The 13624-nt window shown below is 43.6% G+C and overlaps 2 protein-coding genes across 5 annotated transcripts in view; both read right to left on the bottom strand.

Moving 5' to 3' along the window:
• The window catches only part of LOC148406873 (coiled-coil domain-containing protein 85C-B-like), a 37762-nt gene extending 32386 nt beyond the window's left edge, over positions 1-5376 (bottom strand). Inside the window, exon 1 of one of the 3 annotated variants that reach the window (XM_088403233.1) lies at positions 4195-5376. In XM_088403233.1, coding sequence (XP_088259359.1) covers positions 4195-4939 — 745 coding nt within the window. In that variant the 5' untranslated portion in view covers positions 4940-5376. The remainder of the gene's footprint in view (positions 1-4194) is intronic. The other 2 variants (XM_088403234.1, XM_088403235.1) reach the window with 2 other exon arrangements.
• Positions 5377-6242: 866 nt separating this feature from the next.
• unc93a (unc-93 homolog A) lies at positions 6243-11279 on the bottom strand. Of its 2 annotated transcripts, none has more exons than XM_088402832.1 (8): positions 10996-11279; positions 9964-10145; positions 9327-9556; positions 9069-9194; positions 8149-8360; positions 7931-8066; positions 7711-7842; positions 6243-7109 (listed from the first exon to the last, which is right to left on the bottom strand). In XM_088402832.1, exons 1-8 carry the CDS (start codon positions 11083-11085, stop codon positions 6829-6831), a joined length of 1389 nt encoding a protein of 462 aa, XP_088258958.1. In that variant the 5' UTR covers positions 11086-11279; the 3' UTR covers positions 6243-6828. The 2 variants fall into 2 exon arrangements, with proteins under 2 accessions (XP_088258958.1, XP_088258959.1); XM_088402833.1 differs by having other exon boundaries at positions 9964-10140; positions 10996-11096.
• Between the last annotated feature and the right edge of the window lie 2345 nt (positions 11280-13624).

Here is a 13624-nt window from a genome sequence, read left to right as displayed (position 1 = left end):
CTTTCCGGTTTGGGTGCAGTCTGGATGCCGCGGCTTCCTCTTTTGCGGGTGCGGGAATGTGGGCCATCCTGACGGGCCAGCTTTTCATTGACAGCGCGCAGCTGAGAGTTTCCCCCTCAGGGCGCGTTGCGCGTGTTGAAATCGGCGTTATCGGCCGGCCGCCGCTTCGAGTCCCCGAGCGAAACCCGATCGGGACGCCCGGTTTCGCCGCCGGGTTACAAAACCGAGCGGGAAGCGAGCGAGGCGAACGTCCTATTGCGGCCGGAGCGCATTTGGACGCGCGACGGCTTGAAAGCGAAGCCTTTGTGACTGTCGTCGGTCCTTCGGCTTCCGGTAAAATCTTTTAGAATGTTTCTTCCAAGCACACGTTTGACGTCACTGTCAAAAGCTCCGGTGAAGCCAGAAAAAGATTGGTTCAACATGGCACAACCACTTAGTTATCACACTACCAGGATTGTGAAGCCCTTGGCTAAAATACTGCGAGAATAATATGGAAAAAAATGACCCAAAATGGGCAAATTACTACAAAAAAAATTACAGTCGTCAATGGTCGGATCACTGAAAAATAAGAAAAAAATATAAATCCTTAAAAATATCTGAGCTTATTTAACATGAAATGACTACTGAAATTTGTACTTATTTTTTTATAATGAGAATACAGTAATGACTCAGAACCTCATTAGCATTAAATGCTAGCTAGAGATTTGTGCTGCACTTTAGCGATTTTAACTCCTTCACTACTATACAGTAGACGTCAAAGATCCATTTTTTTTTTTTTACACAGATCTTTGACGACCAAAGCATGTGTTGCCAAAAAGCGTCGATCCGTCGCGCCGCTAGTTGTGGAGTTTTCGACCAACTCCGTTCGAACGCTCCGAAGTCTCCCCGAGCGCAACGACCCAGAAACACGGAGGACTAATTTGGATCAGCGCCTCGTTGGTGGCCGACCGGGAGAGCCGCTTCTGCTTCTACGGTTTCATTGAGAGCTTTTAGGTCACGTCTCTCCCTGAGGGCGAGTGAGAGAAGCCAATTGGAAATCGGGGAGGCGGAGGATTCTCTCCAGGGTGGGCGGCACCTCGCTCAGGAGGCCCGCTTGGAATGTGCCAGTCCCCAATCAGTTTATTGGGACTCATGTCAACCTTGTTTGAATCCAAGAGCGGCTTAGACGGGTGACTTGGCCAACAACGACAACTCTCTCAGGTGTTTTAAGTCCAAAACGGCTATTGGACCTCATGAAAAACCAGAAACCAAAAAGCATCCGGGACCTAGTCGAGAAATAAACGGAAAGCCGGTTCGGAATCAAATCAAAAAACTTTTATGAACCGGGGTCAAGAAAAAACATCAGAGGCCCGTTAAAAAGCAGATCCATAGCCGATTCAAGCGAACCTCAATTGTACTTTGGGACTGGCCTGAAATAGACACAAAATCTGTCCAAATCCAAACGCAGGACCGGTAAAGACTAATTAAGCACTCAGATCAAAAGCAGCCACGTATTGTCTGGCAAAACCATTCGGTCCAGAAGTCACGTTTGGATCAAACACGAACTTCTTCATACCTGTAATTCCAAACTACAAACTACAACATTCAACTCTCTTTTGGTCTTTTCCTCAAAACAGATTGAACAGAGCGCACACACACACACACACACACCGCCATAAAAGCACACATGCGAAATTCCAAAGGAACGGGTTGGGGAGGGGTCACAACAGAAATTCAATTACGTGGACAGCAGGCACCCACCATCGCAAGCACCTCCCTGAAACTCACATCTTTTCAGACAACCCAGCCCCCCTTTCAAGTTTCCCAGCCAACGGACATCCCCCCCACCCCCCCAAGCTACAATCAACCCATCATGCTGTGGTGTTTTTCTCACACTCTCAACCAAGAAAAATGATTAAAGTTCTTACAGTGCTCCAACGCTATATCACGGTTCATCGTCTGTGCACGGCTTGGCCACCGGGTGGCGGTATATTATATTCATGACATAGACAAACAAAGAAGAGTTTCGCTGAACTACAAGTGCATCGTAAATTAATCAAATTACCGAAATAAAAATCCCTTAAAAAAACTGTGCATCCTCATCACTGAACGAGAATATATATATATTATATATATATAAATCTATGACAGTACACTGCATGAAATGTAAGGCAATGCGAGCCATACAGCAGCTTAGGGGGGGCTATAATACCCATGTTACGTAAAGACAGCTAAACACCGTTAAAAATATGTGCAAGTATGTGCGCGCGCGTGTTTGCGTGTATACACGGATTAAGGTTTCCCTTATGCACGCTTGCATGCTTTTTCCTTATTCGCTGCTACCTTCACCCACAATTCCAGGAACGGATGTTGCGCGCCAGCCCGGTGATCCGACGGGAATCTGCCGCTTTGAAAACGCCAGGACGGGGGAGGGAAACGCAAACAAACAAACGGACGGACAGGAGCCAAGAGGGGATGAAGGAGCGCTCCGGCTCCTTTGGGTTTAGCGTCGTTCCCGGCGTCCGTGATGGCGCTTTCATCCCGGGCCCTGTTCTTCGGAACGGGGATGCTGCCAACGATCGTGCCACGGGGAACATCCGAAAACCTGTTTTGCGTTTGCAAACAACCTATACTGTATGTCCACATATATATATATATATATATATATATATATATATATATATATATATGTATGTCATTGTCCGTTTTTGAAAGGCTCGTCACGCAAAAGAGCAGTGACCCAAACGGGTGAGGTTTAGGGGGGCGAGGCCACTTAAGGATGCTGTGCGTGTGCGTCCCATTTAATCTCCCCAATCATGATTTGGTGGTGGGGTTAATCCAAGTAGCCCCCCGCCAAACACCGCCGTAATCCTTAAAAGCAGTTTTGATCAGCAGATGCCGTCGCGTTTATTGCACGCACGCTAGCTATGTATTAGCCTATTTTGTTTGAACTCATTCACTGCCGATTACGGCTATAGACGTCAAAGATGCATTTTCCCTACTTACGCAAATACTATATCGCAGAATTTGAAGCGATCACTTTTTCTGAGTTCATAGCACATGGGCAATTCCAAATTCCGATTTGGGCTCCATTATGCAAAGACAGCAGAATTCCGCATAAAATCATTATATTTTATGATGAGATGAGATATTTAATAGCATTTTTTTATCAGTTTGACACCAGAACAAACTCAATATTTGAGTAGTCCCTGATAGCAGTACAAAGTCCTTTTGATAATAAAATCAAAAAATAAAAAAAAAAAAAGACAGGATTATAGATGTCGATATGGTAATTAATTCTTTAAAATGTAATAATTTGATACAGCCATCGAAATGAAGGGAAAAAAATCTGACAAGTCCTCCTCGGCAGTAGGTGGCGATGCACTGCAGCATTTTGACACATCAGCGTGGAAAAAAATTAATCAAAATAAAAAATTCTATTCAGTGTTTTAAGTTAAATGCAATACATTAAAAGATCCGCGAAACGAGTAAACGTACTTTAAATAATTCTCGCATTTTGTTCTTCTAAAATTAAGAGTTTAATCCTGTTATAAAAAGACATTTTACCATGGAAGTAAGATGTATTTTTTGTGCAGGGCTGTCAAATTTATGCCAAAATCAAATCAGAACTTAATCACTCCAACAACCGAGATGTAATTGCTTTCTCGGGTTGCTTTTATTGGGTTCCCCACGTGCACTGTTTAAAAAGTACTGCAACATAAAAACTCATTGCAAATTATTTCTGGGACCCCCATTTTGCCTTGCAGACCCCCATGAGGACGCCAGTTGAGATCGACTGAAAGGCACATCGAGCATGAACATGGACAGTTGTACATGCTCGCTTTTGTTTACTTTTTTCATGCAAATAATTTTAGGGAGCACCAGGCAACAGTTTTGGGGACCCCGGTTGAGAACCACTGCCTATTTAACGCTTGTGAAGTCATTCATCCCATCCTTTGTTAAACAAGCGTCAAAGGCATTTGAAAGCAATGAAAGAAGACACCGGGGGGCTGAAATTTCACCCGGATGGTAACGACACGTCAAAGTTCAACAAAATACTACACACGGGTTATGGGATACTAGCACAGTATTTGTTTTGAAAACTGCAGAGGCTTCAGATTGCCAGAGCGCCCCCCAGAAAGCCCCAATTTGAGAAATCATGTTTTCAATGCATTTTAAGACCAACTAACATGAGGATGAGAAGAACCTACTCACCGTTGAGCCCATTGGGGATGCTCCTGTGATGGTGCGGCAAGGACAGGTCGTCCATGGACCTCCGCATGGGCTGGCCCAACTTGGCCGTCTCCGGGGCGGGCTTGTTGACGTGGTTGTGGTTGTGGTTGTGGTGGTTGTGATTGTGGTGGTGGTGGTCCGGACTCCCGGCACTTCCGGCGCTGGAGGTGCTGCTCCCGTCCCCGACGTCCCTGACGGTCCCAGTGCCCCCGTTGAGGTTGCTCAGGCTGGACTGGCTGTCTATGGAGCTTCTGGAGCCGGCCCCGTTCCTCTCCTCGTCCAGCATGAGGATGATCTCCTTGAGCTCGGTGTTCTCCCGCAGAACCGTCTCCTGGTTGGCCTCCAGTTCCTTGAGCTTCAACATGTAGGCGCCCACCTCCTTCCACATGGCGCTGGCCGTGTAGCGGCCGAAGCGCTGCCACTCCCGGGACAGCTTCTTGCCCTTCTGCCGGTCGTCGTCCAGGAAGCAGCAGAGCTCGCGGAGCTCCTGGTTATCGTCCTGGAGTTTCTGGTTGACCTCCTTCAGGCTGCGGATCTCGTGGAGGTGCAGCTGCAGCCTCCTGTTGATGTCCTTCATCAGGTTGCCGTGCTCGATCATCAGGTTCATCTTCTCGCCGTCGACGCGCCGCAGCAGGCGGAGGAGCTCCTCCTTGCCGCCGCGGAGGAGCTCGTCGTCCGTCAGCTGGCCCGGGTCGTCCCTTGACGCCTCGGGCTGGTTCTTGGCCATGGCTCGGTGTTTGTGGAGGGGTGGGGGACTTCGAAGGAGGGCAGCGCGCTCAACCGAGCCGCAATTGCGGGATGGTGTTAAAATACATCGCGGAGGAAGCAGAAAAAAAATGTCCAAAGTGGAAAAGATGAGGAAACAGTTCGATCACGCAAGCCCGAACGGTGTCACCGAGCCCCCGCCGGACATCGCGCCGAAGCCGAGCCAACTGAAACCGGGAGCTCAACAAGCGAGTGAGCCAGCCGATCGAGACGCTTTCGCTCGAACGTTCCGATCAAATAGCCGGAAACAAGAGTCCTACTTGGGTTCGCGAGTGCCCAGCCTGCCACCGGTCTGCTAAGCCTCTTTAGCGGGATTGGAGCCTCACAGGAGCGGCAGGAATTAGAGGTGGTGGCGGCTGTGGTGGTTGTGGCCCCCCTCCCCTCTCGGTACTCGGCCAAACATTGGACTTTGAACGCGGCCAATCAAGACCAGGCAGGGGTGGGGTGTCGTGGGGTGGGGGGTGTTCAGGTATTAATGGAGCGCGAATAGGTCTCGCGAGATTTGCGCTCTTAAAGGGACAAAACTACGCTTACGCCTTGAGCGTGTTGCTCAGTTGCGAAAAGACGTCAACACATTAGCCATGTTGGATGTGGCGATCTGGCTGTTGGATTTAGCTACTTAGGCAAGTTAAATGAACTGTTTTTTTGTTGCTGTTTTTTAGGCGACAAATATATCAAGTGCACAAAATTAACAGATACCGTTGAGATTCATATTCTCGGCGGTGCATTTGCAATGGATGAAGGGTGAGAGGCGCTGTTTAAAAAAAAAGCAATGCATCTAATTCTCGCGAGATTTGTTCTTACCATTTCAGTCATTATCAAGCAGAAATTCACGTGATGGTACGCGGGCGCTCTCTGCTGTACAAGTATCGTTGGATTTAATGGTAAATACAAAATAAATACTCTGTCTACAAACGATAAAACGTACACTTGTAGTGCAATCAAACATTTAAAATCTCAGCGGTCGTGCTCATGATTTCGAAAATCGACGTTACATATATTTACACTTTTCAGATAATATTAACACAGATTCAAATATGTTACATTTGTTGCTTACATAAATGTTTTTGTAATGCATGTATTGCTCTACTTGCTGGTTATGGAATGTGGCTGTTGGAACGAGTGCGGTCTCTTTGTGTAGTGCAACATTTCGCCAAAGGAGGGCAGCAACCTTTTTTGATAGGATGAAATTTATTGAGGACAATAATTAAATAATTGAGTAAGTGTCATTAAATCATTAAATGTTTCATTCAATAATTAAACGTTTCATTGATTAAATAAATGTTTAATTAATTAAACGTTTCATTGATTAAAGCATGTATTTAATTAATGAAACTAATTTAATTAATGACACATTTAATTAACTAAACATTAATTTAATTCGGTCCTCCATACTAAGTGTTCACATTTTTATTTACAAAAAATACAAGACCTGTTCAAGAATTAAATCCAAAAATTTCAAATATGTTTCGAAAATACATGCAGTTCTTTCTTTACGAACATATATGAACGAGTTTGTTCGTTGCAATATCGTTGTTTTGGAAATACTTTTTTTTTTTTTTTTTACTTTTCAGTGTGCAAATCCGAAGCAATTTTTACAATAGTTGCAGGACATCGGAATATAAAAAGATTAAAATCAAATTGCCTTATAAATATATACAACGTGCTTTCATATTCTGATCGAAACATCTATTTTTGTTCTCTTAATAAAATAAATTATGATAGTTCAGACAGAAATAAAGTTCATCGTGATAGATGTTGACTTGTTAAGCCAAGCGTGAAGCGTCTTTCCATTTTGAACCATGTGAGCGGCTCATCCGCCTAGTTTGGACTTGTTCTTATTCTGTTTGTTTACAGTCGGGTCTGGCAGTACACCTTCCTGTCGTCCATGACGACGGCTTCCTTTTGGTGTCCGTCATCTTCAGCTACGGTGGGATTCTTGTACTCGTAGTATTCTACCACCGGGTAGGTGACGACGGTCAGCAGCAGGACGGCCAGCAGGATGTACAGTTTGTACTCCAGGCACATGAAGGTGCTGTACGCAAACGCAATCACAAAGCCCAAAGACTCCCACATGCGGTAGTTGGCGAAGGCCGCCTCCTTTTCAGCGGGGAACAAGATGCCGTACAGAGCTGCCACGAACAAACAATAAAAACAAAGACAACAAATACTATAAACATCCCTCCGGATTCATAATCCAGATCTTTTTATGGTATAGTTTTTTGAAAGAAATTTTATTCTGCTTTTTGGGGCGGCTTCAGTTCCCGTTTTGGCCGCTAGATGGCGGCATCTGATTGTTTTACCCAAAATTGGAAGCGTGAACGCATGAAGTAACGCGTTTCAAGGAAATAACTATTTTTTTGCTTAATACAAAAATCCTGTGTAGTTATAAATGTTATTCCTACTGAAAGAGACTGCGGGATGTCAAAATGCTTGAAATTGCCTGGCAGGTTCGCTTTAAAAAAAAAAAAAAGAGCATTTAAACCGTTAACGTGAAAGGAACACCGTATTTCTTTTCAACTTAAGAGCAAATGAAATGAAACCTGAAGCAACTTATTGTGAAATCGTGTAAAATGTTGAATTTTGTACAGACGTGCACTATCATAAGTTACACAATTTTCTGGTAGACGAACCAGAAATATGACACGATTTATATTTGGGAATTGCTGAATAAAACAGGCCTAGAGATACCACTGCATAAGAGGTTCTCAAAGTTCAGGTGTGTCTCCTGACCGTTAGTCTGCGTCTGCCAGATGGCGTCGGCCATTCCCCACAAGGCGGGAAACACAAAGAAGACGCCCAATTGGTCAGGATGAGGCCTCCAGAACAACAATGCGATAATGCACGCAAAGTTAGCCACCGCCGCTAAGGAACACACACACAAAAAGCCCCGCACATTTTTGCATTTTCACTATAAAACAACAAAATGAAAGACAAAGGCGGGACCTTTTACCCAGTAAGAAGAGCGCCGCCCTGCCTGTGTAGCGAGCCAGTCGACCGAAAAGGAAGGAGCAAAGGGAATTGGACGCCCCGAAACACATCATCACGAAGCCCACGTAGTGAATACCCAGCGCGCAGGTCACATAGTTCTGAAGACGACACAACACTCAGGGCATTTCGTACCTCAGTAGAAACAAACCAAAACAAAAGTTCAAAACAACAGCACGGGACCTTGGTGTACTCTCCGGACAAGAAGCTCTGCTCGAAACCGCTGTACATGGTGAGCGGGATGAGGGTGAGGAGCCGCCAGTCCTTCAGGAGCCGGAAGGTGGCCAGGAAGGTGTGGCAGAAGGGCTCGCGGTTACCACGGAAACGGCTGGTCTGCTCCTGGTCGATGTTGTCCAGGAACACGGCAACGATCAGCATGGCTAGCACGCCCACGCCTGGCCAGAAGGTATGACCGTCACTATTTTTGTTTTTTAAATCCTATATATTACTCTGTCATAAAATGATTAATATCCCCTATATTCATGGGTAAACTACTATGAGGTCAATAACTTCCTGTTCTTCTTCTTCCGGGCACATTCTATGCTTGACAAGCTATGGAGTTGATTGTCATGACAGTCTTAGCCTATGCTGCCCCCATCCGCTGTCTGTGGTCCTGGGCTCCTCGGGGGCGTCTATGTTGAGGTTGAGGTGACTGCCGGCGTCTCCTATGTTGTTTTTTTTTCCTGTAGTGTACCTTTTGTAATATTTGAACATTATTTTTGTCATCACGAGGGGGGGGGGGGGGGGTCTTTCTCCCTTGCTGCCATTGCAAAACTATGCACGAGTGAAAGAAAGGTTTGTATTTTTTTAGGTATGTTTAGAGGCAAAGACACAGGAATTTTTAAGGTAGACAGACCCTAATTGGTCAACTTTTCCTTCAATTTATCCCAGAAATATCACAGCTTCCTCAAACAAACATGCCAATCGCTCTTGCAACCTTTTATGGTAATGGTTTTATGCAGTTTTTTTTTTTTTGCATGGATAACAGTGAAAAGAAATGGTTGTTAAAATGGGGGAAAAAGTCCGAATGAACCTTCTTCAATAACAAGTTCAAGATATTTTGTCCGTAGGTCTTGCCCGCACACTAAGCTAATTAGCATTACCTATGTAGCATCCGACCAGGGTCCAGACCAGTTTCTGCGCCGGCCTGCTGCTGGTGCCGTTGGAGGTGATGGTCAAGCCGCAGTCGGAAGCCCCGCAGACCTGGAGCTGCTCGTCTGAAATGTCAGCTGCAAACACGTCATTTGCACTTCACCATCTGTACTGAACGTCATTTCGGTCACATATTTTTCCATCATACTTGAAACTTAATAAGTTCCACAAAGACATGTTGATTTGCATCAATAGTAGCAGCTTGTTACCGATGTTGGTGTCCTGTCCAAAGATGAGCGAGGACATAAGGTTCCCCCAGACGGCGGACGACTGAAAGATGAAGAAGAAGATGCCAAAGTACTGGTTGATGATGTCCGGCCCCTTCTTGCCCTCCTTGGCCGCCTGCTTGTTTCCGGATATGGTGAGGTACGTGCACTTGGCCGACCACAGCGGGGAGCCCCCCAAACCCAGGACCACTGAGGTGGGGATGAGCGTATACCTGAGGAGCGGACATATTGGATGTGGCGGATCTGCAAGTCAACAAACTCATCTTCAGAAAGTCATTGAAATAGTCCCGTAATGTCTCACGCTGTCCTATAACATCCCCGTAAGTCACGTTTATGAGGTCCCGAGAAATTATTATAGACCAAAAAGAAGCTTCTGGTCTTGAGAGACCAAAGCTGTCCCAAGTGAAAATAAGTCCGAAAAGATTTCATTTCAAAGACGTTCCAGTCGTAGGGTCCATTCCAGGGAAAATGTTCTTCTCCCAGAAGAAGACCACTCATCCCGCTTTGGAGATAATTCCAGTCCAAAAGAAAGTACCAGTCCCAGGAGAACTGGCAATCCCACAGAAAAACATTTTTTTGGGTATGTCCCTGCCATGTGGCTTAAGCATATCTTTCTTACCATCCCGGGTAGAGGTTCCCAAAGGAGTAGGAGACATAGCAGGCCATGCCGGCCACGATGGTCCATTTGCAGCCTAGGTTCTTGATCATGAGGGGGGGCAGGAACATGGACGAGATGATGATTGACGCGTAGATGACACTCAGGGACGCCACCCCCATGCCCTCCTCCGCATTTAAGCTGCTCTGAACCGGGGAAATTGCACAACGAGCTCCATAAGACATAGAATGCTTAGAAGACAACATACGTATATACACACACACACACACACACACACACAGTGGACCCCCAGGTTACAGCGTTCCCTGGCTTACGTTTTTTTTCATTTTAGGACGCGAAATACTGAGTTTTTTCATTCCCTCTTTACGATATTTTCTCCGCTTTGCCGCAAAAACAACTGTCATGACCTAGGGGCTTGGCAGTATTTGTGTTGTTTCATCTCAATCTGCAGGCGTTTTTAGGTAATTGCACTTATTTTCTGCTCAATTGCCTAACTGCCTCCATGCAATGACACTACAATGCTTGTCTGCTATTGGTCAGCGTCTCCTCACGGAGATGCTGGTCTGTTATTGGTCGGCCTCACTAGTTTCAAAACAGTGAAGCTTTGTTCGATTGTGTTACAAAGCCGTATTTATAGTGCATTTTACAGCTTAATTCAAAGTTGAATGGCTTAACCATGGCTCCCAAGATTGCCGGTGATGTTAAAGAACGAAGTAAGAAGATGATTTTTATGGAAACAAAGCTAGAGATAAACAAGCCTAGTGCCACTCAAAAATAAATAAATCCTTTCTATATTTTTGGTTTATGATGTTTTCTGATTGTATACAAGTATATATTATATATATGTGGCACTTACTATACTATTTTGGTACCAATTTTTAATATGTATGTATAATTTTGATGTTTTTACCTGGGGTTCTAAACGCATTAGCTATTTAACAGGTTTGGGTTGCCCGTCATGCGGTGAATTCACCTTACGAATATAGCAAACAGTATTTAAGAAAAATATGAATAACAAGCTTGCATTGACAGTACCTGCAGGCTCTGTAGTCCGCCATACGCCGTGAAGAGCGAAAGGAAGCCCAGAGACACCACCAGCACGTTCTTGAAGTTCCGGCTGATCATAGTTGCTCCTCCAATACTCCCCCCCAAAAAAGAAAAAAAGTTAAATAAACACTCACAACCGTAATAATATCAATAAGAAACGAGAAATACAAGACTGGCTAGCTTGAGGGTGGCGACTCCTTGAAAAATCCGCTGCTGAATGGAGGAACTTTCTGATAAAAACTCTTTTACAAGCGAGACCAAAGTACACACATGTACACTCAGATTCTTATCTTGGTCCTCATATCAATACTAGAAAATATGATGCATTAAAAAGTATGTGATGAGCACTGTTTTATCACAGCTGATATTATGATTCGGGAATCACTCCCAAGATATTCTTAGCATGACCGGTTTTCGTTTACCTGCCATGTTGAAGGACTACATCAGGAGCGTGAGCTAGCGTTGACACAGAAAGACTAGCAGCCAAATTCAGCCAAGAATTCAGGTTTGAGATCGAAGCCTGAAGAATTTTTGTTTCTCCTATTACATAGCAAGGCCGCAAATACTAACCAGAGTGGCGGCAGTATGATCACACTTTAATCAATTAATCAATTGTGGATTTAATAAAAAAAATATATACCGTACAGTTTGTTTTTTTTAAATTTAACTGCAACTTGAGCAGCTTTTTAATTTAGGATTTTACAAAATTTTGGGGTGGTCAGAGTTCGACTAACCCAAAATCTGCACCTGAATCCTATCTCTATTCAAATCTAAAACAAGAGCGATATGTCAAAAGATTACCATTTTTCAAGTGGAGAAAACCGGTTTTGCCATTAGATTATTCACCACAGTGTTATGAAGGGAAACGACGTTACTAGTTTAGCTGTCAATTTTTAGTTTACACTTTTGCATATTTAAAAAAATCCCTAACAATATATACACCACATTTTTTACAAGCGAATGTTATTTTTGGTTGAAAATAGATGAAGGGCCACAAACGGCCCCCGGGCCTTAGTTTGGATGCCCTCTCCTCTAAAACACCCATTTGATGCTTCAAGTCAACACTAAAGCAAGTAAACAACATGGCCACTACGACATTTTTTAATCATATATATTATCAATAAACCCACCCTACTTAGAAATTTCTAGCAATACTACAACGGTTTTGAAGTAAAGCAGCACAAGCATTTCAGTTTCCACTAACTGAGCAGGTAAATTAAGCGTAATTTAAAAGAATAAACGAAACCGGAAGTCGGACTTTTTAAGTGGAAAAGTTATGATGTTCACCTAGAGTTTACGTTGTCCCAAAGATCCATTGGGGAGGTTCATTTTGTCATCCTCCTTGCAGTTCTGTGCTCACTTTGCGGACGTTTGAGCGTGAGACAAAAATAATGTCATCAAACTATCCGCCATACCGTACATGTGATAGCCTAAACTAAAGATAGCATACATTTGGTGGGTGGGCGTCTACCATCCGTGATTTTCTCCACTGGTGGGAAAAAGTTCCTACTTAAAAAAAACAAAAAAACTTTTTCATTTCATTTCTTTTCTTTTCATTTTTTTAATTTGAGAAAATGGCCGTAAAAATAGAGCCTAATAATTACAAAACAAACACCCCCCCCGTCAAAAAAAATAAAAAATAGTGCACTAGTTTGTCCATCTGTTCACGAACTCACTCCCAAATCACTTTTTGTTTTGTCCACGAGTCAATAAAGTTTTTTTTTTTTTTTTAATTTAAATGGATTTACGCACTTGATTGAGTTTTTTGTTGTTCTTTATTTGTTTCATTGTATGGGTGTTATAATTATCTGGACCGTTTGATTGTTTGAAAAAATATTTGCGTTATTGTTCTCTGTTTTGTTGACAAAGAACTGTTTACTGTGAATGCAAAGAGATTATGTGTACAGAAAACGGAGATTGTATCCCCATGCAAATAAAGAAAATAAAAAACGGAAATACTGTATTGGAAGAAGAAAAACATTATAATGCATTTGTTTAAAAAACAGAGTTTGCCTCCCATAAAAAAGAAATATTGAGTATCAGAAACAAAAAAACAGGATGATTTCCCCTTTTTTCCTCCTTTTTTGGGGAGAATTGTTGAAGGGGCCACCCAGAGCCCGCAGTCCATCAGTTGCCTTCCACTGGTATAAACTTATGCCATCCATCCTTCATGTTTGCATACAGAAGCCGCGGTAAAGGGCAAAGGTTTATAGAGTTATTCCAAGGGCGTTGACGTCTTCGCTTTACTACATTATATTTGTTTACTACATCAGCACCGTTGCTAACATGTTAGTATCAAAACCCCAAAAGGAAAAATAGCGTTGGCGATTACTGTTTTAAACCTGGATTGGGTTCAAACTAGAATGAACATTTTCAATTGGTAATAAGGTTTCAAATGATGGTTTAGGGTGAGGGATTGTGGACAAGACTGGAATTTCGCAAACCAGATTAAAAGATTTCGAGCAAGGTTTAAAGTTATGTTAACAGACAAAGGTTAAGGTTTGGAATTATAGTGTGAAGTTCTCGCTTCGCGAATGATGTAATGAAGGAAAGACAGAAGGGAAGGACTGATACTGTATAACTCTAACGAGCGTTGATGTAATACCAGTAATCAAGA

This window comes from Hippichthys cyanospilos, chromosome 20 (assembly GCF_059441005.1).
Source record: "Hippichthys cyanospilos isolate Australia breed blue-spotted pipefish chromosome 20, RoL_Hcya_1.0, whole genome shotgun sequence".
Taxonomy (NCBI): Eukaryota; Metazoa; Chordata; class Actinopteri; order Syngnathiformes; family Syngnathidae; genus Hippichthys; species Hippichthys cyanospilos.
Note: the sequence above shows the minus strand (reverse complement) of the source record. Positions and strands in the feature narration are given on the sequence as shown.

Coding starts and splice junctions, on each gene's coding strand:
- unc93a (XM_088402832.1), bottom strand. CDS start 11,085: ATGATCAGCCGGAACTTCAAGAACGTGCTGGTGGTGTCTCTGGGCTTC. Junction 8,361..9,068: donor CCTGGTCGGATGCTACATAG/GTAATGCTAATT, acceptor CCTTCTGGCCAG/GCGTGGGCGTGCTAGCCATG. Junction 8,067..8,148: donor TGTCCGGAGAGTACACCAAG/GTCCCGTGCTGT, acceptor TGTCGTCTTCAG/AACTATGTGACCTGCGCGCT.